The 25,684-nt window shown below is 33.2% G+C and overlaps 3 protein-coding genes and 1 pseudogene across 4 annotated transcripts; all 4 read left to right on the top strand.

Moving 5' to 3' along the window:
• The first annotated feature begins 11,393 nt into the window (after positions 1–11,393).
• On the top strand, positions 11,394–14,980 carry LOC105762798 (D-3-phosphoglycerate dehydrogenase 1, chloroplastic). Its single transcript, XM_012580703.2, has 4 exons — positions 11,394–12,276; positions 13,341–13,828; positions 13,917–14,012; positions 14,134–14,980. Exons 1-4 carry the CDS (start codon positions 11,724–11,726, stop codon positions 14,803–14,805), a joined length of 1,809 nt encoding a protein of 602 aa, XP_012436157.1. The 5' UTR covers positions 11,394–11,723; the 3' UTR covers positions 14,806–14,980.
• Positions 14,981–15,443: 463 nt separating this feature from the next.
• Positions 15,444–17,794, top strand: LOC105762799 (cyclase-like protein 2). Of its 2 annotated transcripts, none has more exons than XM_052625768.1 (7): positions 15,444–15,841; positions 15,985–16,029; positions 16,389–16,461; positions 16,669–16,766; positions 17,089–17,159; positions 17,249–17,387; positions 17,543–17,794. In XM_052625768.1, exons 1-6 carry the CDS (start codon positions 15,520–15,522, stop codon positions 17,372–17,374), a joined length of 735 nt encoding a protein of 244 aa, XP_052481728.1. In that variant the 5' UTR covers positions 15,444–15,519; the 3' UTR covers positions 17,375–17,387; positions 17,543–17,794. The 2 variants fall into 2 exon arrangements, with proteins under 2 accessions (XP_052481728.1, XP_012436158.1); XM_012580704.2 differs by having other exon boundaries at positions 15,446–15,841; positions 17,535–17,794.
• Positions 17,795–19,351: 1,557 nt separating this feature from the next.
• Positions 19,352–22,416, top strand: LOC105762802 (uncharacterized; annotated as a pseudogene).
• Positions 22,417–23,192: 776 nt separating this feature from the next.
• Positions 23,193–25,294, top strand: LOC105762801 (DNA-directed RNA polymerases II, IV and V subunit 3). Its single transcript, XM_012580708.2, has 3 exons — positions 23,193–23,714; positions 23,816–24,053; positions 24,808–25,294. The coding sequence occupies exons 1-3, from the start codon at positions 23,269–23,271 to the stop codon at positions 25,078–25,080; spliced, it is 957 nt and encodes a 318-aa protein (XP_012436162.1). The 5' UTR covers positions 23,193–23,268; the 3' UTR covers positions 25,081–25,294.
• The last annotated feature ends 390 nt before the right edge of the window (positions 25,295–25,684 follow it).

The following is a 25,684-nucleotide window of genomic DNA, read 5'->3' on the forward strand; positions in this document are numbered from 1 at the left end:
CTTACAATAACCAAATACACTAGGTTAAATCAAAATAAATGTGAAAATTAATTATTCTTGAACCGGACCAATTGAATCAGGAATCAACTAAGGTATTTGTCCGGAGAATTACGAACTGGTTGAACTAACGGTTGAATCAATTTTTTATTTTTTTAAAATTTTAATATTTTTTTAAATTTAACTGGTTGAACTGATAACCGCCAATTCAATTAAAATCATATAATTTGAACCTAAAAGCTCAAATTTTCACAATTATAATCATAAAACCATTGTTGATGCCTTTTATTTTCATTTTCTGATTTTAAATTTATATGATTGTTCTTTATAAACAAAAATATATTATATTTTTAAAAAGTAAATTAAAATTAATTTTTTTCCTAGCATCATCTGCAGATACCACATGTGGGGCTACATATAAATATTCTTTTATGATTATGTTTATTTATGATTTTGATATATGTTGAAATTTTTTAAAAATAGTCATTAAGTATTTTTTTATAAATATGTTTATGAAAATATACACTAAAATTTAATCATAAATTTATTTTATGAAAAATTAAAGGGTGAAAAACTAGAATGATGAAAAATATATTTTTTTCTTAAGTGTGCTTGGTAGGAGAGACGGAAAAAATGGAAGAAATTTATATTCTCTTTATTGCTTAATAGAAAACATTTGAAAATTGTATAATTTTGAACTAACATACACATCTCTCTCATTTCATCATTTTAATTTGGAATGGTTGATTTTTATGTATTATGATAGAAAATAGTCACCCCTCCTATTTTCTTCCTCACCTTTTTTCCCAACCAAATAAACTCAAAATTTATTTTCTTTTCATTTTTTTCACTTCTTCCTCTCATCTTTTCACTTTTTCGCGCAACCAAACACACCCGTAATAGATAAGATAGAGGCAATAAAGCATTTAGAATATAGTGCTAATAATTTGAAGTTACCATCCACTCATTCTATACTATTGCCCTTCGAGCTAAACTCGTTATTAAATCATCTCAATTATCTCTTTCTAGGCAAAGAAAAACAGTGAAAGCTGTAACTTCAAGAATCTAACATGAACTGAACCAATGGGCAATGTGAGCCAACGTCACCAAACAAAGACGCTTATGGTAGGCAATGCATGAGTAAGACATTTTCATTTTATTACTAGTTGCTCCTGGCACCTTGACTCCATTAACCCAATGTGTTTTTCCTAATGAACACAACCCCCAGGACGTTAGCAATTACGGTAGCTAAGACATAATTCTTCTCACGCCCTATACCGGCTCCTTTCTCTTGAGCTTTGCAGGTCCAATTAAGGCACTCTGATTCTGTGAACAAGCCTACGGGGTGGCCTCTCAACGTATACTGGCTCTCGGTAGAGTATAAGAAACAAAACCCCCACTAAAAGATAACACCTTTAATTGTTTAGAGATCAATGCAAACAATACTTTGGAGATTTTTCTCAAAAAAATCGACCTCCTCAATATGATAAAATTTTTAATTAAAACTTAATATTTGACTGATTAAATTTATTAAATCATCGATCCGATTATTACAACATGACGTTGGATAAGAAGAAAAGAAGACGTAAATAGATTGGATACTTGTTTGGAAGGAAAAATAATTAGAAAATTAAAAAAGATAGGTTGAGCAAATACCATTGTTAGTGTGTTGATTTATTATTAGTTAATACTCTTTCTTTTTTTGTATTTCAACAAAAAAAACAAAGACCACAAACTCTTTTCAGTAGTTTGTTTTATACAGCAGGGATCTTTCCTTGATTTGCTTATGCGGCGATAACAATCATTTTCACGTGCATCTCATACTGTACCTTCTTTTTTCGCAATAAAGTACTCGCTTGTCAATGAAGTTTTAATTGTGTCGGCTTGGTTGAATTTTTAGATTCTTTTTTAGTGCTGAGATTTCAATCTAATTTTTTTTATTTATATTTAAATATTTTATTGATATGGTGGGGTAATTTACTAATAAAAGTTCTTTTTTTTCAAAATTTATCGAAATGGGCCAACTATTTAATTATTTACTGGAATAGTCCATTTTCCACGAAATCACGTTCACGTCGGTAGCGATGTCGAGTACTTCGCTTGAAATCGCGTCACGTCGGTAGCGACTTTTTGAAGTGGAAGAAATCGCGCCTCGAGGATGCGATTTCTTGGCGTCGCATAAACGATTTATGTTTTTAGCTTGAAAACTTTGAAAGGCCATAACTTTTGGCTCGGTTGTCCGATTGAGGCGATTTTTTAGCGATTTGAATAACTTTTGAGATCTACTGCGTTAACAAACCTTGAAGTTTTAAATCAAAAAGATCATTTTGCCCTAAATTTCGATTTTTTGGTTTAAAATTGAATTTTGAAACATTCAAATCATTATTTTTCTTATTTATTTGAAGTAAACACCGGATCTTTTTTCTGTAATTGTTGTATTATTTTTTCTGATTTGACACATGTATGGAATAGGTTCGATAAATCGTTAGAACGTAACTAATATAATTAAAGATAATAACAATATTTTTATAATATGTCAATTAATTAGTTTAGCTTAGTTGGTTAAGATGCTTGCTCTTTTCCCTTAGTACTTTGGTTCAAATCTTGTTGGTAATAATTTTGAATCTTTTTTGTACTTGTTGCATTTATTTTTTTAATCAATTAACTGGGCCCATTTCGGTAAATTTTAAAAAATAGGGTTTTTTGGTATTTTACCCAGTTAATTGATTAAAAAATAAATGCAACAAGTACAAAAAGATTCAAATAAATGCAACAATTTCAGAAAAAGATCCGTGTTTACTTCAAATAAATAAGGAAAATAATGATTTGAATGTTTCAAAATTCAATTTTAAACCAAAAATCAAAATTTAGGGCAAAAGGATCTTTTTCGATAAAAAATCACGGCAATGCAGAGATATCGAAAAGTTATTCAAATAAAAAATCATCTCAATCGGACAACCGAGCCAAAAGTTATGGCCTTTCAAAGTTTTCAAGCTAAAAACATAAATCGTTCATGCCACGTCAAGAATAGCGTCCTCGAGGCGCGATTTCTTCCACGCCAAGAAGTCGCTACGACATGAACGCTGATTTCTGGCGCGACACGACATCGCACGACGTGGACGCGATTTCGCGAAAAATGGACCATTCCGGTAAATAATTAAATAATTGGCCCATTTCAGTAAATTTAAAAAAAAGGGCTTTTATTGGTAAATTACCCAATATGGTGTACCCTTTCTATTAAATTATAAGATAATATTTTTATTTTTTCATATTTTTTATATTATCTTTTACATCGTGTCACTTTTTTAAATTATAATTAAGGGTCTGTTTGATTGACGTAATTGATTTTTCGGAAAATCATTTCCAACTTTTCCAGCGTTTGATTGGCGGAAAACATTTTCCATTTGGAAAATGAACTCCAAAACAAGGGAAAATGGGTTACATTTTAGGGAAAATGTCTTACCCTTTCAATTTTCGTAAGACATTTTCCGTGCTCTCCTCTCTATCGCCTCCTTCATTCCTTCCTTCATTTCCGGTAGAAAATTGCTTCTGTTTATCGATTTTTCAGTAACTTGTTTTTTTTAATTATTCAATACTTGTTTTTTTAACACAATTACAAATAATTTATTTGATATTAGTTTTTTTTCAATTTATAACGATTAATATTGTAGCTTAATAATTGAGTATTATTATAAATAAATCATTGCAATATATGTAAAAACAGTTTAAAATATAAAAATTTATTAATACATATTAATATATGCAAAAACAACTTTTCTGGAAAATATTTTCAGAAAATCTGCCAAATAGCAAAAAATATTTTACACAGATTCAATCAAACACCAGAAAATATTTTCCAATAAATCATTTTACAGAAAAGTAAAACATTTTCCAGAAATCATTTTACGGAAAATATTTTACTGGCAATCAAACAGACCCTAATATCAATGTAAACTACAAAAATAGATATTTATGTATGATTTAAATTATGTTTTGGTCGTTTGGTCACTAACTTTATCAATTTGTAATCATGATTATGGGTTAGGTTGGGTTTGAGCTAGGTTGATGCAAAATTTTAGGTCCTCTTTATAGGCCCATGCCTAACTCGAAAAATGGGCTTAAAATTTGCTCAAGCCTGACCTATAAAAAAAAATGTTAAACCCAAACTTGGCTCGGTCTGTCAGTATTAAATTTTTTATATAAAAATAAATTTAAAAATATAATACATTAAATGCACTAAAAGCATTAAAATAATTGTTTCACAACAAATTAAAAATACATTAAAAAAAGTCTTTATACTTAAATAACATTAAGATATGTGCAAGTTAACAAAAAAATGTCTCTAAAATAGTAGCAAAATTAACAATAAAAAAGAGTTATACAATATCCAAACAATAACAATAAAATAGTAGCAATATAATAACAAAGTGACAGCAAAACAACACTAAAAAAATTATTTTAGCCAGATTTGGGTTGGACCAAGCCGGGTCAAAAAATCTTATTCGAGGCCCAACCCATTTTAAAAAATAAACTTTATTTTTTGTCCAATGCCATTTTTTGAGTCTCCTACTTTTCAGGTAGACCTTCAGGCTTGAGCAGGTAGCTCAGCCCATGATGAGGTCTACCTGACATTATAAATATAACAGAAGTTTGACATAGCACAAACTGTGCAGTTGAATACTGACTTTAGGGACTAAAGGCACAATTTCCCCTTATCCTTCTTTTTCTTTTTGCACGTGTGATCCGATGGCTTATATTTGGTTTAAATGTTCAATTTGGTATTTGAATTTAGTTTTAGTGTTCAATTTGGCACCTAAGTTTTTCTTTTGTCCCAATTAAGTACCTATGCTTTTTTATTAGAGCATACTAAACTTGTTCATGGGTTGGGCTGGGTGGCTAGACTTGAAAGCCCGCCCAAAAAGTGGGGGGTTGGGTAAAAATATAGGCCCGAAAAATAGGCTTGAGCAAAAAATAAGGCCCATTTAGAAAACGGGTTGGGCTTCGAGTAAGGTTTTTTTTTGCCCTAGCCAGGCTCGAATATGCAAAAAATTTTATTTTTTTTACTGTTTTGTTGCTATTTTCTTGTTGTTTTTTTCACTATTTACTACAATTTTACTATTATGTTGCTACTATGTTGTTGTTATTTTTTGAATATTGTATAACTCTTGTTTTATTGTTAATTTTGTTACTATTTTAGAGACATTTGCTTGTTAAGTTGCACATATCTTAGTGTTATTTAAGTATACATATTTAAAAATTTTATTTTCAATTTGTTGGGAAACATTTATTTTAATATTTTTAATATTCTTTATGTATTATATTTTTTAAAAAATTATATAAAAATAATAATATTAAAAATTATATAAAAACTAATACGGTCGTGCCCGGCCTGAGTTTTAGCATTTTTATCAGGCTATGCTTGGACAAAATTTTAAGCTCATTTTTTAAGTTAGGCCTTGGGCTTAACAAATGGGCCTAAGATTTTGGTTGGGCTCGACTCGACCAAGCCTATGAACATCTCTAGAGCATACATGTTAAATATTTATTAGACCATATGATGTTGTTTAGTTTAGGTACCAAATTGAACAATAAAACTAAACTTATGTACTAAAATAGAACAAAAATAAGTATTAAATCGAATAATGCAGATAATATATTAAACCTAATAAAAATAAAAATTCTTGATCGAGGACGGAACGGACCGATTCACCATGTCACTCAGCAACTCAACCGGCAAACGGACTGGAGTGGGGGACTCATCAAACCGGCCCTAGATTCTGCCACGTTTGTTCTCTTTTACTAAAAAGAGATCTACCAGAGCAATGGCCAATAGCATCATCAGCGAATATTCTGGCAAGTTTTTCCACACGCGACTTTCAAGAGCGTCCTCAACCTCATTCTTTTTCTTTCGCTTTCTCGCTATTTTTCTTCACCAACCTTTCTGTTTGAATCAAATGACTGAAATGTCATATCTTATCTTATGAAGTATTACATTAACTTACTGCATGTGTTTCATATTTGAATTAGATTAGGGCAAACTCATGTTGAGTGCAATATATATAACAAATGTGTTTGTAAAAATTTAATAATATTAATAAATAATTTTTGGTTAAAATGGTAAAATCACGATATTAAAATTTTGATATTTTAGGTTCGAATTCCATCAAGTTTATTTTTCTAAATTTTACATAATTAGTAACTATACTTTTTTGTGTGGACTTATTGCTATCTAAACTTTAAAGCCGTAAGTCAACTTAAAACATGTTTTACTTAAACTAACATCGTTAAAATATACTAATATGACATTTATTGTTGGAAAATTTCTATTCAGAAAACAATTATGTTTCACGTGAAAAATTAAAATTTTCCTCAAAATTGAGCAGTTATGTTATTTATACCAATCAGTCCTTTTACTAAATTCGTACATGTGTTTTGGAATAGACATCCTAGATCGTTTTTTAACTTTTGACTAACATGATCTTCTCTACTATGTTTGAACTTTAGCTTGCTTAGAGTATAGGCTTTAACGCAGAAAACTGATTAACACAACGAAATTTTTTTAATGTTGTTTTCAGGAAATCAATCATTATTTATAGGCTAAAAACCGAAGGAAAGTCTCTAAAATTTAAAATATAGTGAAATTTTGCAAAACAAAAACTTAACTTTGAAGTAACATGTAAATTCTGTAATTTAAACGACACATTTATAAACTCCGTATTAAGGAAAATTTGTAAGCATTAGTTGATAGGATGCATAAATCGATAAATGTTAAAAATGAACTTTGGCCTAAGTTTGTGCTCTATAAAAGGGTAAAAGTGTTGGTTAATGGCAATCATCTTAATGGTATGAAGTGATTAAACTGAATGAAACACTTTGAATGTGTTGTGTGTTGGCAAAAGTGAAGTTATTAACTTAATAGAATTAGAGGTGAGTAAAATCTAATTTGATTCAAAAATTTTGATAAAAAATAAATTTTGAATTAAATAGTTCAATTATTTGAGTTAATCGAGTTATTGAATCAATTCAAATAAAAAATCAAAATTTTCGATTTAACTCAAATATGAATTACACAATTTAAGTTATTTGAAAATTGAATAAGAAAAGGTAAAACTATGTCATCTTGATAAATGTTTACCTTTTCTAAAGTTAAAAGTCAAAACCATTAAGTTAAAAGGCAAAACTACATCGTTTTGATAAATGTTTACCTATCAACCTTACCTATGTAGTTAAATAATATTGTACTTCGCCTACCAGTTAAATAATCACTTCATGTAAATACAACATTGAGTATAAATAATAAGATTCGTTAACTCTACTCGACTTGACTGAAAATTTTTTGACTCAATTCGTAAAAATTTCAAATTGAGTTTGGTTGTTAAAATATGATTCGTCAACTTGATTAACTCAAAATTTTTTTTGACTTAATTCAATTCGACTCAACGCTCACCCTTAAAAAAACTAAACCCTTATTAACAAGTGGCACATTCAAAGTGAAAACCTCTTGGTAAAACACTCAACACCAAGTGTAAATAATGGTAAAGTAGGACATTCATGAGTGTTTACTAAATTTTTGAACTTAACACATTAATGGTTCTAAACGCGTAGGTGAAAATCGTTTCTAAGAAGGTTGAATTAGTGATTTGGCGGCATCACATCACCACTCCAAAATAGAAAAAGGTTGAACTTATAGTATTGTATTAGAATAGGTAGCAAAATGACATGTACATAAGTACTTAGTCTCATATAAAGAGTTGTGATTATTTGATTCATGTTGATATGTGGCCATAAATTTAATTTTGATGATGTGTAAGTTTTCCTCTAATTCTTGAAATTGTTGAGTATATTTTATAAATGAATATAAGTTTTATGAGTTATTTTATTGTGTTCTAAATGATTTGGGATTTAGTTGTACATATGGGTTGCTTGAAGATGCTTTAAGGTGTTTTGTGATCATTTTTCAGTTTTACGGGCTTAGAGTTCGGTATCTTTCCATGGGTATCGATATCCAACTTGGTAGAATGTAAAATTCAATAGTACAAAGACTAAGTTCTGATACCTAAGGCCCTAGGTATCGATACGTAGGTCTCTAAATAGTGCCACTGCACTATTTTAGAGTTTTTGAGCCTTCGGAGACCCGTATTTGATCCCAAACACCTATAAATTGATTCTAAATGGTTCTAGCATGATTTTAAAGCCTTCAAAAATGATTTCATCTTATGTCTATAATTTTATTTAAATTGTTTTAAGTTATTGTAAAACCTCTATCTATCTCAACCCGAAAGACCTCAATTTAAGTTAAACAGCTTCAAACACTTGATTTATGATTTGGACATAAGGGTATTTAATGACTCAAATTAGTTTCCAATCATATTTGTATCTTTCTAAACTTTGTTAAATCGATTTAAAGAATATTAAAATGTTGCGAAACGATTTATTTTATGATTTTCTTTTGTACAAGTTAAGAAAGTAATCCAATGGCACCTCCCACTCATGTCATACATCGAGACGAGTGAGGGACATTACAAATAACGGACAAGGCAAACCTATTCAAAAGGTTTTCATATTAGACAAACTTTATATTTAAATTTTAAATAAAGGGTAAACTACATTGTCGGCCACCTAATTATTATTAACTCTTTATTTTGATCACCAAACTATAAAAAGTTACAAAATGATCTTAATATTATCTATTTCTAACATTTTGGTCACTCGTTTGTTGATTCAATGGCTAACTGATGATGTGGCATGTTAACTCATAGGCTTAATAGTTAATTCGGTCTTTAAACTAAATATCAATTTAGTTCTTTTAGAATTTTTAATGGTTAAATTCAAGAAAAAATATCATAAACTTATTAAAAATTTAAACGTTAATAATTTGTTTTTGAAATTATAAAAATATTTTTAAAATTATAATCATGCAAGAAATTTTGAAAACTTAACAAAATTCTAAAAGAAAATTTAAAATCGTAACCTTCAAAAAAATCTAAAATGATTTTTCTTTTTGAAATTGTGGCGTTTAAAAAAAAATCTAAAAAAATCCGTAATTTTTTATGATAAAGGAAATTCTCAAATCTCATTGGTGAAGCTACCACCTATTAGTTACTCAATTTTTAGTATGCTTTTATCTTGGTCACCTAATTATCATAATTTTCAATTTGATCATTAAAGTTTTCAAATTTATTTTTTTAGTCACTCTGATGTTAAATCTTTAACACCGTGATGACGTGGCATTTCCTCCCCAAAAACCTTGAAGCTTTCCTCTATTGCTGTTCGATTGTTTTTAATTGCTGATCGTTGTTCATGACATAACTAGCACCAAAACATTTCCCTTTCTCCCTCTTTCTTCTTCTTGGTTTGGTTTCTTCTGAAACCTACTCAAAAACAATAAAAATCAAGCCAAAGCTTTGTACTTATCTTGGTTCGATCTTTGCTGGTGGTCGTCTAATGAGGTTGGTTTGTTAAGCAACTGACTCAATCCACGTCAACTTCCTCACCTAGCTGACATGGCTTGTTTTTTGTTTTTAATTCAAATAAGTTAGGATTGGATTTGTTTATTTTTTGAATAGTTTGAAAGATTCAAACCACTGTTGTATTCTATCTCAAACACCTAGTTAAGCACTTGTATTTATTTGTAATGCAAAGCAATGAAAATTAACTCTTGCCATTCAAACCAAAATTGCTTTTCTTTTATGGTATCAGAGTTAGCCATCTTTTAGGATTCAACGCCACTCTCTTTTTTTTTCCCGATCCTTTTCCTTCTGCCATGGGAACCACCGATGCTGACATCTCCTCTGTCATGTCCTCGCTTATGTCTTTCCCTTCCATCCACAACCAACTCACCATTAAACTCACCGCCTCAAATTATCTTCTCTGGAAAACTCAATTCACCCCGATCCTCCATAATTGCTTCTCTTTTATGGTTTTGATATATGTCATTATTCATCTTGAAAGAATGCTTCTTACTTTTGGGATTGTTCGAGAGACACTTCGGACCCCTAAAATCTGATAAACCTCCAAAACAAAAAAGAAAAAAGAGGCTACCCATTTCCGGACTCCCTTGATTCTTCAACACTAGCACATCTTCCTCCAAATCCCATTAGTGGGGAGGTAGATAAGGAGAAAAGCAATACAACTCGGTCCATGTTGATTGGACGGTGGAGCTTGTTGATCAAAGTTGTTTTGCTTTGGGTTGAAGTTTTAAGTTTTAAAGAGGGCTTCCAAAAATTTAAACCAATAGAGTGGTAGAGGATGATGAGGCAAGTTTGTCAATATTTAAAGTAACCAAAGAAGATTCAGGGGAACGACGACATGATATGTGAGAAGAAACCAAAAAGCTTTTTTTTTTTTTTGTGTGTGGAAAAATGAAAAATAAATAAATAAATGTCACGTCAGAAAATAAAATGCCACATCATCACGGTGTTAAAGATTTAACACCAAGGTGACTAAATTTTCTTTCAAAACTTTAATAATTAAATTAAAAATTTTAATAGTTGAATGATGAAATAAAAAGCTTAATTTTTTAAAAATCCGAAAATTTTACAAAATTTTAAGAGGAAAATTAAAAATGGCTAAACTTAAAAAAATATAGAAAATGATTTTTTTTAGCGGATTTAAGGGTGTTTGGTTCCTTAAAAATGATAAAATTTGATTTAATCATCTAAAAATTATAAAGATGTAGGCTATTAGAATGGCGAAATTGCATTTTTACTATCATAAAAATATATAATTTAATTCCGACCTCCAAAAAATTTCTTGACTTCACCCCGGCCCCCCTAAATCATATTTCTGGATATGCCACTGAAAGAATTGTTAAGAAAAAGACAACAACAAGATTTGATCAAAACATAAAGTAACGGCCCGATCAAAATTCCACACAAAGAAAGATCCAAGGTATCGAAACTGATTTAGAAAACCTAAGAGAATAAATGTTAAAATATGTTGTTAGTCCTTATACTTTGACAAAATTTGAGATTTAATCTCTATACTTAAAAAGTCAAAAATTAATTCCTCATAGTTTTCTAATTTAAAAATTCCAGTCCAATAATTAACACCTTTAGTATCTTCCATCAAAATTTATCAACTTGGCACATTGATTAAACTATCTTCATATGAGTTGACAAAAAATAAACAGACTAGGATTTTTAAATTTAAAAAGTAGGAGGGTAGAATTTTAACTTTTGAATTATATAAAGACTAAATCTCAAATTCTATCAAAGTATAGGGACTAATAACATATTTTAGCAATAAAAAACCGAATGGTATAACCATAGCCTAATTTGGCATCAACGAAACTGCCAAAATGGTGAGGAATTGGGCTGCTTTAATCATCGTTTACTTTTAAACTTTTTCATCTTCGGAAACTAAACTTTTCCTTGTGAAGCGTGAGAAGCCAACACTGTGTTTTGAGTAACAAAATTACTGAAAAAGTTTTCATGTGTTCCCTTTCCTCAACACTTGGAATGCAAGAGAAATACCGGAAATGAAATTCCAAATTTTACCAAAATTCTTCTCAACCATTTTGGCATTTTCACTGGAAAAAGACCATCATTTCTCCCCCCTCTCATCTCATTCGCGTGTTTACACGCTCCTACCCTACTCACTCTCTTCACCGTATCCCACCAAAATATATATTCCCCACTTTCCTTCGCCTTCCCTCGCCGCATCCACTTCCGCCCTCTGCCGAACCTCCATCTCTTTTGGAAATCCCTTCTCTTCACGCATCGATCATGGCTTCTTTCAAAACCCCAGCTCTCAAAAACCCATCCCTTTCCCTTTCCTCTAAACCCCGACTTCCTTCTGCATTTTCCGTCTCCTTCCGTGACAACCTGCGGTTTTCGCGCTCCTCCTCCCGACCGCAACGCCGTTTCTTAATCATAACAGCTTCCGCTGCATCTATCTCTAGCAAACCTACCGTACTCGTCGCCGAGAAACTCGGCGAAGCGGGTTTGACGCTGCTCAAGGAGTTCGCCAACGTGGACTGTTCTTACAGCCTCTCTCCCGAAGAGCTCTGCACCAAGATCTCGCTTTGCGATGCCTTGATTGTGCGCAGCGGAACCAAAGTCAGCCGCGAGGTCTTTGAATCAGCTGGCGGGAGATTGAAAGTCGTTGGGAGAGCTGGTGTTGGGATCGATAATGTGGATCTGGCCGCCGCCACCGAGCATGGCTGTTTGGTCGTCAATGCGCCTACTGCTAACACTGTGGCGGCGGCTGAGCACGGGATCGCGCTGTTGGCTGCCATGGCTAGGAACGTAGCTCAAGCCGATGCTTCCATGAAGGCTGGTGAGAATGATTTCGTGGTTTTTTTTTCTGCAGTGCTTATAATCTTTGTGGGTTGCTTAGATCTGTCGTTTATGTTTAGATTTTCTATGCTACGAATTCAGTGCCATCCTCAAATATCGGAGATATCTTTAGATTGGAGGGTAATTGTGGATTTATTTTAATCAAAGCATATAATAATGTTTCCTTCCGTGCTTTGATTTTTTGGGTTCAATTTTCAATGCTTTGATTGAATTAATGGAATATAAATATAATTAGGTTAAATTATGTTCAAGTCCTTGAATTCTTCGTACATTTAGAATTTAGTCTTTTACTTTTACTTTTAAAAATTTAATATATCTATTTTTTTCAGATTTAAACATGCAAGTCATTAACATGGTTAAAGTCTTCTATTAAATTTATGTTTATTATTAAGTCGATTTTTAGTTACATGATTATCAATTGAGTTTTTTTTTAATTTCAAAGTGTCACACCAACTAATTTAACAAAATAATTTTAATGGAGTTAACAAATAAATAGGAATTTTAAATTTTAAAAATATATGGACTAAATTCTTAAAATAAAAATAAAAATAGAGGGACAAAATTTGAAATTGTAAAGAGTACAGGGACTTGAAGCATATTTTTACCATATAACCATTATCTATTTAACTTATAAAAGCGTGTGATAAATTAATCAGTTGAAAAAAAATTAAAAATTAAAAACAAAATTTATTATAGAAGTATGTAGTTTTGACTAATTTTATAGATGTAATTAAATTAAAGAGTTGTTAAAATAAATGAGTGATTAAGTTAAGATTTACAGGAATTGACATTAGTTTTCACCAATCACGAGAATGTTTGTTCATATTTACGTGACGCAAGTGAACATCACCACATTTACAAGTTTTCAATGTAATCATTTTCATAATTTAATAAACAAGCAAGGTGTTGAAGTGATTTGATGTAGATATTTTGTCCTGATTTTGGTAATATAATTTTAAGGGTTTAGGATTGGCTGCTTAAGTGATTTCATGTTAGATGTTTCTGGAAACAAGTTTCAACTTATACGTATCTTTTGTGATGCAGGGAAGTGGCAGCGAAACAAATATGTAGGTGTATCCCTTGTTGGAAAGACACTTGCTGTCTTGGGTTTCGGAAAGGTTGGATCAGAAGTAGCTCGGCGAGCCAAGGGGCTTGGCATGCATGTTATTGCCCACGATCCTTATGCCTCAGCTGATCGAGCTCGTGCTATAGGTGTGGAGCTGGTGAGCTTTGAGGAAGCCATATCCACTGCAGATTTTATTTCTCTGCACATGCCTCTCACCGCTGCTACTAATAAAATGCTCAATGATGAGACATTTGCTAAGATGAAGAAAGGTGTTCGCATTGTCAATGTTGCTCGTGGGGGAGTGATTGATGAAGAGGCTCTTGTGAGGGCATTGGATGCTGGAATTGTAGCTCAGGCTGCTCTTGATGTCTTCACTGAGGAGCCACCGAAACAGGACAGCAAATTGGTGCAGCACGAGAGAGTTACGGTGACTCCACATCTTGGTGCCAGTACAATAGAAGCTCAAGTGAGTTGATTCTTTAATCAATGAATTATGTCCATATTTATTTGTCTCTGAATGATGTTATTGAATGAAGCATTGTTATGTTTTGCAGGAAGGAGTGGCTATTGAAATAGCTGAAGCTGTTGTTGGAGCCTTGAAAGGGGAACTTGCTGCGACTGCAGTCAATGCACCAATGGTTCCTGCTGAGGTACACAAGGACTTCATTTAGTTTTGCCTTGAGTACTTTCTTGTTGATGTGGCCTTACTTTTCTTCATGTTCTAGTTATTTAGGATTGATGTTCTACTTATATGCTTCACTTTCACTGCAGGTTCTAACAGAGTTGAAACCATATGTCGAGCTTGCTGAAAAACTCGGGAGGCTGGCTGTCCAATTGGTAGCAGGTGTAACTGGTGTAAAAAATGTGAAAGTGTCGTATGCTTCCTGTAGAGCTCCTGATGACCTTGACACAAGGCTGCTCCGTGCGATGATCACCAAGGGCCTTATTGAGCCTATTTCCAGTGTTTATGTGAACTTAGTTAATGCTGATTACACTGCTAAACAAAGAGGTCTGCGGATTACGGAGGAACGCATTGTTATAGATGGTTCATCTGAGTGTCCACTAGAGTCCATCCAAGTTCAGATTGCCAACGTGGAATCAAAATTTGCCAGTGCGATATCAGAGTCGGGTGAGATTAAGGTCGAAGGACAGGTGAAGGATGGAATTCCCCATCTGACAAAGGTAGGGTCATTCGAAGTGGATGTAAGCTTGGAGGGTAGCATTATCCTTTGCAGACAGGTTGATCAGCCTGGCTTGATTGGTAAGGTGGGAAGTATTTTGGGGCAGGAGAATGTGAATGTGAGTTTCATGAGCGTTGGGAGGATTGCGCCGAGGAAGCAAGCAGTGATGGCCATAGGGGTCGATGATCAGCCCAGCAAAGGATCTTTACAGAGGATCGGCGAGGTTCCTGCCATTGAAGAGTTTGTTTTCCTCAAGTTGTAGGGTGACTGTACCATTTACCATATCCTTTTCTTGGGTTTCAACCCTGTAGTACTAAAATTTTTTGAAAATCTGTCATTGAGTGTGTTCTGTCTCGGATAAGAAAGAATAATTTCGTTGAACTTGAGTGATTCAGATTGTGATTAATATATATTTTCGGATGAACTTAAGTGATTCAGATTGTGATCAAATATGTATTTTTGATGAACTTTTAAGTGACTCAAATTGTGATTAATTTTGGGGTTAGGCGGTTTGTTAATACTCAAAACGTACGAGGCCGGCCGAAGTTTCAAATTTTGACTAAAACTCATGTGCTCCAAAAGTTTTGCTTTTTATACAAAAAAAAGAAATCACCAAATTCCACGTTTAGTAGTATTATAATCAATCTAACTAAATGCAATCAAGCACAAGTTTCTTTTTTATTACCATAATTTTGCAGCTTGACTAGTCTTGCGAGTTTGCAGGCAGATTTCATGGAGACTGGATATGGTGGAAGCTAGTTTTCAGCTTTCAGTGTTTGTCGCAATGCCATATGAAAATTTTACAATAATTTTCATGATAAATCAATGCAAGTCATAACCATGATTCAAGGCTAACAACTATCATATATAATCAATCTCTTTGTTGTCCTATTGATTTCCATATGTGATATATATTGGCAAGATATACTCAAACACATAAGCAGATTTTTCTTTCTATGAAACTTTCAACTCCACCATGAACAAAAGCAAGCTCCAGCTGCAACTTTGTGCAGGGATATTTACTTTAAGCATCCTCTCCAATGCTGCTTATGGCAGCGACAAAATCTTTGACATAACTCACAAAATCAGTTCTCAGTTGCCAACTTTTGGATCACAGAAGGGTCTTGGTCAATTCATTTGGCTTCTTTCCAGCATTAAAAATGGGTCCACAGTGAATGTGTCGGAGTTCAAATTGGGAACCCACACTGGCACTCACGTTGATGCTCCTAGTCACTTCTTCCAGAAGTATTATGAACAAGGGTTTGATGTTTCAACCCTTAGCCTTCAAACTCTTAATGGTAAATTGGTTTATATCATAAGCCTGCCACTAATTGTTTCCTTTTTCCAGTTCTTTTCTCCTTAGACTTGGTAGGTGTTTCCAAGCAGTTTTTGCTTGGGATATCATTGATGACCTCACACGTTTGTTTTATTGTTTGTGTAGGTCCTGCTCTAGTAGTTGATGTTCCAAGAAATAAGAACATTACTGGTATGCCTGTTATTTATAATAATATCATATCAGTAAAAAGTAGTGATAACTGGTTTCAACGAAAGACCTGGTCTGATGCTTTATTTTCTAGTCTCTGCATCAAGATGCCAATGTTGGTTGACTATTGCAAAAAACGTTCTCTCTTATAAATTTTCCCTTCTTGTGATGATAAACTATGTTACCCGGACTTATCATTTTCCTCTAAAGTATGCATGTTCAACACATAGTACATGAATGTGGGGTATGAAATTCCAAATATATGAAAAACAATACAAGTTAAAAACACTCGTTTATCGTGTTTGATCTTTCTTTTTGTGTTGTTCTCTAGTAAGTAGGTAACTAAAATATGCTTCCTACAGCTGAAGTTATGAAGTCCTTGAAAATTCCCAGAGGAGTACATCGTGTGCTTTTCAAAACACTTAACACTGACAGGTAACTCAATATGAACTTACCACCTATTCATTTGTCTGCATTTACATATGCATAAAGCGAATATAGTTGAGTGGGCTCCCATCAAGAGTATTTTTGAAGCATGACAAGATCAGATGTCATTAATAATGGTGATGCTACTTGATAGGATTGACTTTTGTTTTGTTCTACAGAAATGGCTTAAAATTGTTGATATGTTTTCATTTTCAGGAGGCTGATGCATAAAACGGAGTTTGCTTCAGACTTCACAGGATTTAAGAAAGATGGGGCACAATGGTTGGTTGATAACACAGACATCAAACTTGTAGGTAAGATTTTACATTTTTCCTCGTTAACTAGAGGAACCTTGTTGTGCCATAGATTCAGTGCTTCAATTCTGGCTTGATGATTACACAAATGCCAGTCCCATCATTACTTCAGTTTAGGAGTCACTTCAAGAAAATGTCTTAGTAACTAATGGAACAAGGCCTCTAACTTCTGAAAGTGACACAGATGACTGATCTGATTTAATTGCAGGCAATCAATGAAGTTCAATATAATCTTCTTATATAGAAAATATAACCATTTCTATGCCTTCATTGTTGGCAGAGCTTATAGTTTTACCAACCCATCTATCTGTATTAACTGCAGGACTTGATTACCTATCAGTTTCTGCTTATGTTGATGCTGCCCCAACTCATCATATATTTCTAAGGAAGAGGGTAAAGAATTCAGAAGTTTCCCTTGTGAATCTGAGAGAAAAAGTGTTGTTGTGCATTACTGAACTGCTCTTTTTTTTCTTTTTTTGCAGGAAATTGTTCTTGTTGAAGGTCTAAACCTTGATGACATAAAGCCAGGGAAGTATACTGTCCATTGCTTACCTTTGAGGATGGTAGGTGCAGATGGTTGCCCAACAAGATGCATTCTCATTGCATAAAACGTTTCTCCTAGTAAGGTTCTTTCACCATTAAAACCGATAATGTTATATTGACTCTAAAAACAACTAGTAGGGATGGGTTTTACATGATTGAAACTTTTCTTTTATAGTGGTTTGACTACTTCAAGCATATGCTCATTAAGCCTTAAATTCGGTGCAGGGGAGCAGATATTGAGAGGAATGGTTTGAAGTATCAATAGAAGTTCTCTTTATGGACCTTGTGTAACCAACCTTGAATTGAAATGTAATAAAATGCTGACATTGAAGTCTCATGAGTCATGACAGATAATTTTGCTTAACTATGTTTATATTATCAGAGAACAGACTAAGCTACAAAATTGCATAGTTGTAAAAGTGCCTCAGGAAAATCTTCATCTCCAGCAACATCATCAATCTATATTTTTGTCTATTTTTAGATCATTAAGTTTTTCTTTTTTCATTCACTGTTAACTGATTCCATGTTTATATTTAGAGCAACTGAACCAAAATTATAAATTACATGTTTGTGTTGGAGATTTTGGTATGAAGATATACAGGGAAGAAGATGATTAAAGAAAATGTAAAAGGGAACACATTTTTCATTTCTTCTGTAATATATATACTGATACAAAAGAGTGGCAGTCAATACCAAAATTCCATTGTTTAAGGAAATCTGTCCCCTAGTCTAGACCTAAATTAAGTTCCACCACAATTCATTCAAGTACATAACAAAATATCATTGAACAAAAAGAACAAAATACCATTTCATCATGAACAATTATCTTCACCACTCCTTAATGCAAAAGTGTAGATACAAATTTTGAGTCCAATAATAACTTCAAAATTTTGGAACAAATCAAAGAAATTTTCTAGGATGTGATGAGTTTGAGAGAGGAGCAGCAACTTGATAATGCTGGTGTTGCTAGTCCTTGTTGCTATTACTATTATTTTTATTTGGTTGATGGATAGATTTTGTTGCATTGGAAACTCTAGGTAACTCTATTTTCTGTTGGATAATTACTATTGCAAAACAAAGACGGTAAGTATAAATAATAAGGAAAAATAAATAAACATTGTGTCATGGAGAACTACTGTCTTAAAATAATCGAAAATGGATGTCGCCTCCCAAAGTTAACACAGTGTTTCTAAATACGTACACCTGGATGAGAAAGGTAGAACACAATTGATATTGTTCTTTTTAAGTTCACATAAATAAGATCAAAAATAATTTTAAAGGAGAACGGTAGCATTAATTGCACATCCCATATACAAGGTTATAACTGCATTTGTAATTTACTTTATTTGTTGGCATGTTTTGACGTATGTATTTTAATTATTAACTCTTTTTGAGGATTTTGAGTAATAGATATTGTTATTACAATTTCAGAAGATAATTTAATCAAGCAACGACAATTTTCAAGAGTCCTAGATTGATATAATTAGATTATTTAAAGATATATTTTTACTAAAGAATGAGTGATTTAATTTGGGAGAAATTTCAAAGATTCATTCTTAATCAAACTTGCTCATTTACAAAGTACTACAATGCCTTCTCAAAGACTTGTGTTATGACTTATTTGCTCAATGTCATGAACTCGGTTTTAGTGCAATTACTTCGTAAGCAAATTATTATTCATGTTTAATTTGTGACTAAGTTTTTAAGGAGAAATTCTTATGGAAAAAATGATCTAGTTGATGTATAAGAATGAAGTTGTAATTAAGTGAATGAGTTGAAACTAAATCGCATCTTATACAGTTTATTCATAGTGAGTTACTATTTGAGTAAAACTCGTGAACATAGGAAGATCTTCTGAATTGTGTAACCAACTCTTGTGTCCATCTCTATTTATATATATATTTTTCAATTGTTCGTCTAGTTGCAACTTACGGATATTTTTAGTTCAAGAACTATAATATATATATTTTATCATGAAGCCTACTAACGAAGACTTGTAATTCATGAAATAGTCTTGAGAAATATATCCACACCTTTCCTTCCATAAACTCTGATTAAAGGCATCAACAAATCGTTAAGACCATATTTGGTTCAATATAATGGTATAGCCATTGTAATCCTATTCCGTGGGTCTACCTTAAACAACTGTTTGGTTCAATGGAATATCCTATTTCATTACGGGCCTAAAATTATCTGATTTCTATAAAATTGTTTGATTTCTATTCTGTTTCCACACCAGAGATTACTGATTCGGTGTTTCCACTTTCCCACTTTCTCCCTCTTCCTTCCATATTTCTCTCTCCCAATTTTTCTGCCCTCTTTTTCTGCTTTCTTTTTCTTTCTCTTTTCCACTCTCTCCATACCCTAGATCCAATCTCTCCTCCTATGGTGCTCTCCAAGAACTCCGGTGGTCACTGGGGATGCAAGAATCGATGTACTCAGTGATCGCTCTAGTCTTCATTTTTAGTAGCTTGCGTCGAACTATGCGATGCGGCCGCCGCCATCGACGTTTACCGTCTAATCCAATACGACATGTCCGGTTCTGCTTACGGATCTCGCTTCACAGCTCTCAACCACCACGCCGCCTCCTTGCATTTCCCTCCTAGCGCCGATCTTTCCAGAGCCGTCCTCATCATCCCTCTCCGTGAACTGAACATCACTTTTGTTCGAGGTTCACTTTCATTTCAACAATTTAATTTCTACTCTTCTGTTTTTAGTCTTCTTGAGATTAATTAAACCTTTTATTTTTGGTGTTTGGCAGAATATATCAATCAGAAAATGGAGGGAATAAACAATTTCATGAAAAGGAGCAACTGAAAAATCTACTGGCAGAGCTGGAACAGTTACTTATACATGCAAATATGCCCGTGAGTGTAACAGAGATTATATATCTTAGGGTTAAATTTTGTCTTTATGCAAAATTATTACTTGCCACTATATGCCTGCATAAGTTTCCATGTTATTAATTTTTTTGGTAAATACTATGCCTTGAGACTGAAGCTTCCTCATTTGCTAAGCTAATTTTGTTTAAGATCTGAGTTCTTTAACTTGACTGTTTACAAGGATTAGATTTTGTCGGTTGGAGTGTTATTTTGTCTCCGTTGATTGAGACTGAATCAAATGTAATGTTTTTCCTTAGCTTAACAATTCTAATGCATTGTTGTTAACCTATACCAGCATTTGCGTCATAATTGAAGTTGATTTTGACCTTGTTTGCTTGTTGTTTTTAACACTATCCAATTACTTTAACATCATTCCAAAATCCTGCCAGTCCAAAAGACTTGGATTCCTGTTTCTTGCTCCATGCTTCCATCTTAAGCAGATACCTGTTGTTGACTAGTTTTCATATCAACTAATTGTTTAATTGGAAAATGACATAAACTTTGAAATTTCTTCCTAAAACATGCCTGATATATGTAACTCCAACATCAATGCTTATTCATATGAGCGAACTTTTTTCTATTGCTATTCTAGCATCATTGGTAAGCTTTTTATAAAAATTAATCATACTGTGATATATGCTTAAGTCTCATACTCGTTGGTTTCCTGAAGGACATTATCATCTTATGTTCCAGTAGTGTTATCAGCTAGGGCTGACATCTGTCCTTTAGTTCTCTATGTTCGCTTTTTGTGCTCCGTGTGAAAATGGTTTTTAGAATTAAATCCAAGTTAATGTTGTTCTTGTGACACCAAATGAAACCTTTGTTACTTCTCATTTAAGGTAGGAAAATTACAAGAAAAGAGAAAACTTTGCTACTTCTCAACTCTTGATTTGTTTTTTAATGTCCTTTTTATGCTATAGTTGTAACTTCATTGTGGGGATCTTGTGCTGCAGTATCCTGTTTATTTCACTTTTGAGAATGATGAGATTGATGCTGTCTTGGCGGATATCAAGAAGAATGATGCGATTGGTCAACCTGCTACTGCAACTACTGGAGGGTCAGTTCATAGTTTTTTGGCTTAAAATTGATACTATATATCCAATAGTTGTATAAGGATGCTCGTTTGATGTCAGGGAACAGATCTAGCCTGAACTCTTCCCTGTTTTCAACGAGGGATAAAATATATTACCTGTTTTTCTTGTTTTATTTCTGAAAATATTGTTGAATGATCATTTTCCAGCTTGAGGCCCAAATAAGCGGTTCACTTATTTTATTCATTTACTTTTCTACTTTAATCTTACACCATTTTTGCTTATTTATGTCTTCGTTATTCATTTACCTTGGTTGTAAATTTATATGTAAATATGACTCCATCTCTATTGTGATGTGTTTTTAGTTGGTTCTTGTGTATTCTCTAGTTCATTTTGTTGTTGAAATTGGTAAGAATTCATGTTTAATCCAACTCATCTTGTGAAAAATTCAGATACAAGCTTGTTATCCCAACACCTGAACCGAAGAAAGTTGCATCTCCCACCATCACTAATATTCAGGTGTGTGTCAAATTTTATTTTATTTTTTTTGTAACTTTTCTAAATGAACAAAAAGAGTTGCAACTGATTGCATAGTAGAGAAAAATCACATGGCTGCTTCTTGCATACAGTAATAATGAGACACATGTAGCATATGGAAGACAGCCACCTGGTTTTGCTTTTATCATATGAAAGAATACTAGTTATGTTTTAAAAGAAAGAACCTTATTGCCTTCTGACCTGGGAACAACAAAATATATGTCATTGCTTCTTTGAAGTTACATAACTTCATTTCAATTGTTGCTTACTCCATCTTCATATCATATGTTTGTCTTGTAAGATATTTTGGCGTCAGATATTGGTATGTTTAATTTTTCTTGAATATGCATTAATGGTTGTTTTCTGGAAGAAGTTTTCACTCTGGTAATTCTGCTGTGGTAACAGGGGTGGTTGTCTGGCTTGAAAGTTGATGGAGATACAAATCAACTTCCAATGATTGCTATTGTGGCATCTTATGATACTTTTGGGGCTGCTCCTGTATGTATTTTATTGATTTTCAGTAAAGAAAATCAGCTTCAATTATCCAAATGACATGATAGAATATCATTACAATGTTGTAATTTTTTGGTGTTGTAAAATTTTATAACATATGGATTATGACATATAAACTAATAAAATCATGTAACTTTTTGTTAATATATGAATATTATGTTTGGATGTGAAATATAATTCTCAAGTTATTTATTACTTCTAATATTTTGTTTTTATTGTAGAATAATTAAATTATTTGTTTCACTAATGATATTTTAGCACATTAAATATGTATTGCGTTTAAAAATAATCAAGTAGATTATATATTATTTTATAGTATTATATATTATGATTTTTAATTCATATAATAATTATATAAAATTTTATTAACTTATATTTAATAATAATTATGTTAAAATATGGTTAAATTATTTATTATTTTTATTAAATTATTTTAATAATAATCTTATTAAAATTTAATAATAATAACAATAATTTACTTAAAATTTTTTACTAAGGGTATTCTAGTTATTTTAATTTTTTTTATACTATTACACGTCATTCTATTCAACCAAACACAAGAATGCTATTGCAATTCTATTCCATTCAATTTAACTAAATAATTAAAATACTGATTACAGTTTTATTTCATTACAGCTCTATTCAGTTACAGCTCTATTCTATTACAGTAAATCATACCATTACAGTAAACCAAATTAAACATAGGGTAAGGGCATAGGCAGATGCTTTGGCTCCTCAAATTATATTTTAAAATTTCTACTTTCACGCAATCCGTTAATGTTCTCGTCCTCGATGTCTTTTTTTTCCGGTACATTTATTAGGAAAAACAAAACGACATCGTTGCAGTATGCAATGAATAACCAATAAGAAGCCGACACGATAAGCAACCAAAACCCCCCAGTTGGGTTTTAAGGAACGCAGACTCAAGCCCTGCCCTTTAGCATTTTCCTTCCATTGCAGAGCCGAAGACCTCAAATCCATTCAAAAAAAATAAAAATGGAGGGAATATCGTACCAGCGATTCCCTAAGGTTAAAATCAGAGAGCTGAAGGATGACTACGCTAAATTTGAGCTTCGCGATACCGATGCCTCCATGGCCAATGCCCTCCGCCGCGTCATGATCTCCGAGGTCCCCACCATCGCTATTGACCTCGTCGAAATCGAAGTCAACTCCTCCGTCCTTAACGACGAGTTCATTGCCCATCGCCTCGGTCTCATCCCTCTCACCAGCGAACGCGCCATGTCTATGCGCTTCTCCCGTGACTGTGACGCTTGCGACGGTGACGGTCAGTGCGAGTTCTGCTCCGTTGAGTTCCATCTTCGCGCCAAATGCATTTCCGATCAAACCCTCGACGTTACCAGCAAGGATCTCTATAGTTCGGACCATACTGTTGTTCCCGTCGATTTCACCGATAACGCTGGCTACGATTCCACTGAGCCTAGGTACTTAGGGTTAAATTTATAAATTACTCCTGATTTGTTTTTAAAATTGCATTACGGCTTTAGGATTCGACGTTCGTACAACTGAAATTGTTTCTTTTCAGAGGGATTATTATTGTGAAGTTACGGCGAGGGCAAGAACTGAGGCTGAGGGCAATTGCTAGGAAAGGGATAGGGAAAGATCACGCCAAATGGTCACCTGCTGCGACGGTGACTTTTATGTATGAACCTGAGATTCATATCAATGAAGATTTGATGGAAAGCTTGACGCTTGAAGAGAAGCTAAGCTTTGTTGAGAGCAGTCCAACTAAAGTCTTTGACATTGACCCAAATACCCAACAGGTATGCTATGCCTTTACTTTCTACATCATTACATCTATTCTAACAAAGAAATTGTTTGGGATTAAGCTTTGGGTTGTGTTGGCTATCACTAGAGCTTCTGGATTGTTAAAGAAATTGCTGGTTTTGATTAATTACATCTGTGATCTGTCCAATAGGAGGATTGAATTGCTTTGCACGTCATCAAGGTCTTTCCTTTTAGAGTTTCTAGTTTGCTTGAGCTTAAAATGTGGATGTGTTTTAGTAGCATTTTGTCTTTATATGTTTCTTACAAAAGTTCCTCTTATGTGCCTTTTACTTTTGTGAATCATGAGGATATTGATGGAACTTGAGCTTCAGTTTAGGTTTCTGGATTGAGTGTTTCTCCTTGTATTAGGGCTGTTAATACCACCCTGTGTTTATCTCAAAGCTAAAGATACGAGGTGTCAAACTACATTTCTTTCTGCTTTCATTTAAATGTGGCCTGCTTGCTACTGCTGCCATTACTGTGTTGAAAACCTTGTTTCTATAGGAAGTCTCCAATGATACTGTAATGTTGTTACTGACTATTATGCCAGTGAGTGTTGAAGCATTTCGGAATTAGTTCATTTGATTAGTGCTTTTTTTTCGCCTCTTGCTTGAGCATCATATGTTTCATGTATGTTGAGTGCATTGTTTCAGTCCCTATATTGTGAGCCAAAAATTGGAGGTTATGCTATTTCACTGCTGCTGCTGTTGGCGCTGCTAACTATGAATTCTATTTTTATCTTGAAAACAGGTTGTGGTGGTTGATCCAGAGGCGTATACCTATGACGATGAGGTGCTAAAGAAAGCTGAAGCTATGGGCAAGCCCGGTCTTGTGGAGATATATGCCAAAGAAGACAGTTTCATCTTTACAGTTGAATCCACTGGTGCGATCAAAGCTTCTCAGTTGGTTCTTAATGCTATAGAAATCCTGAAACAGAAGCTGGATGCAGTTCGCCTGTCTGAGGATACTGTGGAAGCTGATGATCAGTTTGGTGAACTAGGTGCCCATATGCGAGGAGGATGATCTGCTTGTAATTAAGAACTAGCCATTGACATTTGTAGGTTTCAGAAAAGGCGTGTTTACATCTAACTAACTTCCTTTTGTTTAAAACTCTTGAGATATTTTGGGTAGAACAGACTACTTGTTTTCCTTGATGAAAATTGTCAGCTATATGCCATCTGTTTTAAACTTAAAAGCCAGCAAAGCATGGACGTAGCTTATTACTTTGTCCAAACTATCAGCCTTTGTATTTATGTTTCTGCTTTGTTGTTTCTTCCCACTAGTGATTCATCAGTGAGCTTTTAGCTGGTTGAAATGTATAGTAGCATTTCGCTTTTCGCCTCTATTGTATGTCGAGATTAAGTTTCCCTTTGGCTTCGTCAAGTTGTCATCTAGGTTTAAAAATGGTGGCTACAGCTACGGTAGAAACTTACGTGGTTGCAACTTTATTACTCCATTCTTATCCGCCTCTCTACTTGAGCCTTTATCGAAGTTTTCAGAACTAAATTGGTGGTCAAACTAATCAAACCATCAATATTCGGTTCAATGAGTTCGTCCATCTTTAATCATGAGTTAAATTAATTTTTTCTTGGTTCAACTAATTTACACTTATTTGTGAATCAATTGA

This window comes from Gossypium raimondii, chromosome 12 (genome assembly GCF_025698545.1).
Source record: "Gossypium raimondii isolate GPD5lz chromosome 12, ASM2569854v1, whole genome shotgun sequence".
Lineage (NCBI taxonomy): Eukaryota > Viridiplantae > Streptophyta > Magnoliopsida > Malvales > Malvaceae > Gossypium > Gossypium raimondii.

Excerpts from the sequence above, each read along its gene's own strand:
- LOC105762801 (XM_012580708.2), top strand. The coding sequence starts at position 23,269 with ATGGAGGGAATATCGTACCAGCGATTCCCTAAGGTTAAAATCAGAGAG. Across the intron at positions 23,715-23,815 it reads TACGATTCCACTGAGCCTAG|AGGGATTATTATTGTGAAGT; the intron begins GTACTTAGGGTT and ends GTTTCTTTTCAG. Across the intron at positions 24,054-24,807 it reads TTGACCCAAATACCCAACAG|GTTGTGGTGGTTGATCCAGA; the intron begins GTATGCTATGCC and ends TCTTGAAAACAG.
- LOC105762798 (XM_012580703.2), top strand. The coding sequence starts at position 11,724 with ATGGCTTCTTTCAAAACCCCAGCTCTCAAAAACCCATCCCTTTCCCTT. Across the intron at positions 13,829-13,916 it reads CCAGTACAATAGAAGCTCAA|GAAGGAGTGGCTATTGAAAT; the intron begins GTGAGTTGATTC and ends TATGTTTTGCAG. Across the intron at positions 14,013-14,133 it reads CACCAATGGTTCCTGCTGAG|GTTCTAACAGAGTTGAAACC; the intron begins GTACACAAGGAC and ends CTTTCACTGCAG.
- LOC105762799 (XM_052625768.1), top strand. The coding sequence starts at position 15,520 with ATGAACAAAAGCAAGCTCCAGCTGCAACTTTGTGCAGGGATATTTACT. Across the intron at positions 16,030-16,388 it reads AAGAAATAAGAACATTACTG|CTGAAGTTATGAAGTCCTTG; the intron begins GTATGCCTGTTA and ends TGCTTCCTACAG. Across the intron at positions 16,462-16,668 it reads AAAACACTTAACACTGACAG|GAGGCTGATGCATAAAACGG; the intron begins GTAACTCAATAT and ends TTTCATTTTCAG.